General features: G+C 36.6%; 1 protein-coding gene across 1 annotated transcript; it reads left to right on the forward strand.

Moving 5' to 3' along the window:
- The first annotated feature begins 570 nt into the window (after positions 1-570).
- Positions 571-2,138, forward strand: LOC107090178. Its single transcript, XM_015383421.1, has 2 exons — positions 571-992; positions 1,777-2,138. The coding sequence occupies exons 1-2, from the start codon at positions 650-652 to the stop codon at positions 2,082-2,084; spliced, it is 651 nt and encodes a 216-aa protein (XP_015238907.1). The 5' UTR covers positions 571-649; the 3' UTR covers positions 2,085-2,138.
- The last annotated feature ends 2,184 nt before the right edge of the window (positions 2,139-4,322 follow it).

Below are 4,322 nucleotides of genomic sequence, written 5' to 3' on the forward strand. Positions count from 1 at the left end.
ATAAAAGCTGAATTTTGGTGGAAATAAATACTGATTGAAGTAATGACTTCTCCGTTACCAGATGATGGTCCTGTTCAGATTTTGAAATATTTCTTCATTATTTAACTTTTCCTTTAATTTATCCTCAGTCTTATCCCTGACATGACTGCTGTGGTCCTCTGTCTTTATGGAGCTGTTACCTGGATTTATACTGAGATTAAATTAAAGAGCAGACTACTAATGACCTTCTGAAGGTCATCAGTTTGTTTGATTTTATTAATATGTATCAGAGTAAAGAGGGTCATATTACAGCTCGCTCTGAACTTTTACATCATTATTTGAATGTAAATATCCCAGAGTTCCACTTTATGTGCTGCTATTTACAACATGTTTTTTCATCAAATAAAATAAATGATGATAATGTCAATGTTTGTGGTTAAAATGGGAAACGTGTGGAAAAGTTCATGTGGTTTTAATGAGTATGAAATATGTTGATCCTCTTTAAGTTTATCCTTTTAATCCATTTTATTCTCCTTGTTAGTGACAATCTTTAAAATGCAATGAGCAGAGCTACTGTTAGTTAGCCTGATCAGATGTTTCTGAGGACTTTATCAGCCTGTGAGCCTCATACTCTGATCCATACATTCTGACTCCTGCAGGTAAACACCTGATGGATGGAAACGGCACTCAGGACGTCTATGAGGCGGAAGAACACTCCAACATCACGCTGACATTGTCGTCTCCAGTTTTCTCTTCCTCCAGCAGGATGTACATGGATCTGATCAATAAGGAGCCTCTAAGGTGCATTTATCGATATGACAGCACATATCAGCCTGAGCCGTACATGGATGAAACACTAAGAGGCCGATTCCAGTGTGATCTACAGCAAGATGAGGACGGACAGATCCGATGTCTCCTGAGGGACCTGAAGTTTAGCGACGCAGGACGCTATCAATCCTTCATTAGGGTTGATGGAAGAAGCACTTTCACAAATTTGGAGGTTGTCGTCAAAGGTGGGAATCAGGGAACTAAGCATGTGACCAATGATTTGATNTTCATTAGGGTTGATGGAAGAAGCACTTTCACAAATTTGGAGGTTGTCGTCAAAGGTGGGAATCAGGGAACTAAGCATGTGACCAATGATTTGATTGATTTAATCTATTGACAGCAATATAATGTTGCAATAAGGAATAGTGAACACCTGCTCCACCTTGTTGGGCCAAATTTATAAATTATAGACTGTTTCCTATAAAAAATGAAATAAAAGAACAATCTAGTTACTGTTATCTCAATAATATTACCAGGGTTTTATTATTATAATTTTCAATATGTAACATTTTTTTTTTATTATTTGTTTATTATTTGATTCAAATATTAAATACACCATTATATTAACAAACACATTATTAAATAATTAAATGTCCCAATAAATTATTAAAATACATATAAAATGTAGAAATAAAATGATGAAAATCATCTTCATTTTATTTAGAAAATAGATTTATTAAAAACTAATTGTAATAACTTTTAAATGTCTTTATAAATAAATCTAAGATAAAGTAATTATGTATATTTTTACGTTTGTTTAGGTATGTTTTTGCTTAATCTGTTTATTTTTAAAACCCTGTATAGTTTGTATTTTTTCAATATACCTACGTTAATGCAGAGGCTGAATCTTTTTTGGTAAAACTATACAGGCAAACACTAAATAGTGAAAATAACCTGTGTGGGTTTGTTAAAAACAGCACAAAAAAAAAAGTTATTTATTATTGTTTTTGTGTTTTGGTTTTTTTTCAGCTGTAAGAGAAGCAACTCAAGAAGAGTCTTTAAATGCAACACAACGTGAGAGGCCTGGGATGTATGTGGCTTTTGGTTTATTTGGACTGACATTAGTAAGACAATATCATTGCACCAAGTCATTGATGGAAGGTCACCGCGGTTATCCAGCTGTTTCCATGTCAACCTCACCTCGGGTAGCTTCCCTTTCCCCCACTGATTACATGCCTTGCTGCAAACCCCGTTTCTCTTATGTAATTTTAAAATTCAAAGAAAGGGAAATATTTCGCTGGGAGCATGACCATTGGATATCAGATATTTTCTTCTGATCCTTTACATTTTCCTAAAAGATGTTATTTTTCCACAGTGAACTCAGCTACAAAGTAAGGCATTGATTTTATTGTAATTATTATTAATATCTAGTGTTGTGCCGATGCCATTTTTTGACCCTGATACCGATACCTGGCTGTGCAGTATTGGCCGATACCATCTGTTTGAAATTGATGTGTGTGTGTATATATGAAGAACTGCATACTACTTGGATGGAAAATAATTGCCGTCATGGCTTTATCCAGCTGCTGCCTACCTTTGTGAAGCAGGAAAAAGACTAAAACAAAGTGAATCCAGTAGAACTTATTATTCCCTAACTGTATTGGGTGACAATAGTTGAATAAACTTTTGGCTCTAAAATTGCCCTATGGAATCGGTGTAACACTATTAATTTCCCCTTCCAGTTTTTCTTATCTGAAGCCACTTTATCTAAACATGCCTGAAGTGATTTATTTCTCCTTTAATAATTTCCCATAAGATTGTATTTATCTCAAAAGGCAGGCTACCCAGTTACTATGTTACTGTTTTGGTTGTTACTGTAATACGTTTATAGCTTTAAGGTTCCGCTGATCCATTGCAAAGCTGCTGCTCTCATTGGCTTTATCGTTAAGAAGTTTGTTTTTCTTACAGGTCTAATGTTTCAATCAAAACAAGCAAGTATTGATCTTTCTTTAAGGTGGAAATCCATTGCCTGAATACGCTGCATGTTTTGCTTTACATTCATAGAGAATATTTATCCTATGGGATAAGGATTAATGTGCATAATGTACTGTTTCAGCTAAGGGTTCATTTATAATCACCCTGCATGTAGCACCACTTCAAATTATCCTGCTGCTATTTGTTGGGAATCAGCAATAAAAACAATATGGTGGGTTTATTAAATGCACCCGACCCTGTTGCCACATGCACTTTATTGGCTGAACAAACTTGCAATCCCCCCACCTTTCAATCTATGCTGAAAAAGTATGTGAATCTTAAAAAATGAAAAAAATTAAACATGTCTCTACATTTCTAATAAAAATACAACGGTTACACGTATTGTATTGTGAACCTGGAATGTAATAAAGAAGCTTTCTGTTTTGTTTTTCCATCCTCAGTCTGAATAGTGTATCTGTCGGGACTTGCTTATTGCCTATTTCCCTGTAACCTGATCAGCCTCATGGGGCAGAATGAAAAGAACAAAAAAAAAATCATACACTAAGAAGTTTTGTTTTTAATGAAAGCTGTTAGTTAAAATGGTCTGACTGGTTCCTCTGGGCCTTTACTGTATGTCTCTGACATCAGTCCATGTCAAGAATAACCTCAGGAATCTTCCACTAACATTTCTTATTTTAGAAGCTCTGATTTGTCCCATCATTAGTAAGCTGACATGTTGTTATTGTGTCATCTAGACGTTTAGCTGGTGATGAAAGCCCCCAGCTGTGGGGGAACTGATGTTTCTAATAAAAATACACAAGTGTAAAATGCTTTTTAGTTTGAACCGCTATTTTTTTGCATAGCAGCTGAAGATATAAAGCGGTTGGAGGAGATGTTGTCAGAAGGCTCAGAACATAAGAACTAGAATTCAGGCGGGACAGAAAGTGGTATATTCAAAAAAGAGTTCATTAATAAAGCGTGCAGCTGCTCAGTCTGTACTCAGAAGTAGTGCTGTCCAGAGCAGTGGAACTCCTTTTCCTTTATGCTGAGACGGTACCAGAGATCCAGGTGAGAAAAGAAGCAGCATCCTTTAGCAGCCACAGCACGCATGGGAACCAAAAGATCCAGAATGGTAATTCAAGCCGTGGTGAGAAGACAGGTCAAGGGTCAGCGCCAGGAGGAATCCAGGTATCAGTCCAAAACAACAACAAAAACAGGCAAACGGAGCAAGTAGGCATGGTTGAAAACTCAGAGGTCCCTGGGCCGAACCGGCAGAACCAAACGTTAGAGGAAACCTAGAGACTTAGACCTTAGACTTGCAATAAAGCTTGAATAATCTGTCAACAAAGGCTGCGTTGCAGAGGAAAGCAGAGCAGAGCAACATGGAAATAAACCCAGCCTAAAGGTGCCAAGATCAGTACAGATGTAGCAGCGGTAAGGAGACGATACAGACGGTTGGAACATAAAATAATCTCTATGTGACTCCATCTATTAAGCAAATCTGATAAGATGGAAAAGCTGTGTATGTAGACCAGACAGCCCTGCAGGTAATAAACTGCAAACTGGCAGAAGTATCAAAATGTTTCTTACTGAAGTAGAAG

This window comes from Cyprinodon variegatus, unplaced genomic scaffold (genome assembly GCF_000732505.1).
Source record: "Cyprinodon variegatus isolate N-32 unplaced genomic scaffold, C_variegatus-1.0 Scaffold284, whole genome shotgun sequence".
Lineage (NCBI taxonomy): Eukaryota > Metazoa > Chordata > Actinopteri > Cyprinodontiformes > Cyprinodontidae > Cyprinodon > Cyprinodon variegatus.

What these genes read in the sequence shown, in the direction of transcription:
- LOC107090178 (XM_015383421.1), top strand. Translation starts at nt 650, where the DNA reads ATGGATGGAAACGGCACTCAGGACGTCTATGAGGCGGAAGAACACTCC. An exon ending in TTTGGAGGTTGTCGTCAAAG is followed by an intron (nt 993 to 1,776) that starts GTGGGAATCAGG and finishes GTTTTTTTTCAG; the next exon opens with CTGTAAGAGAAGCAACTCAA.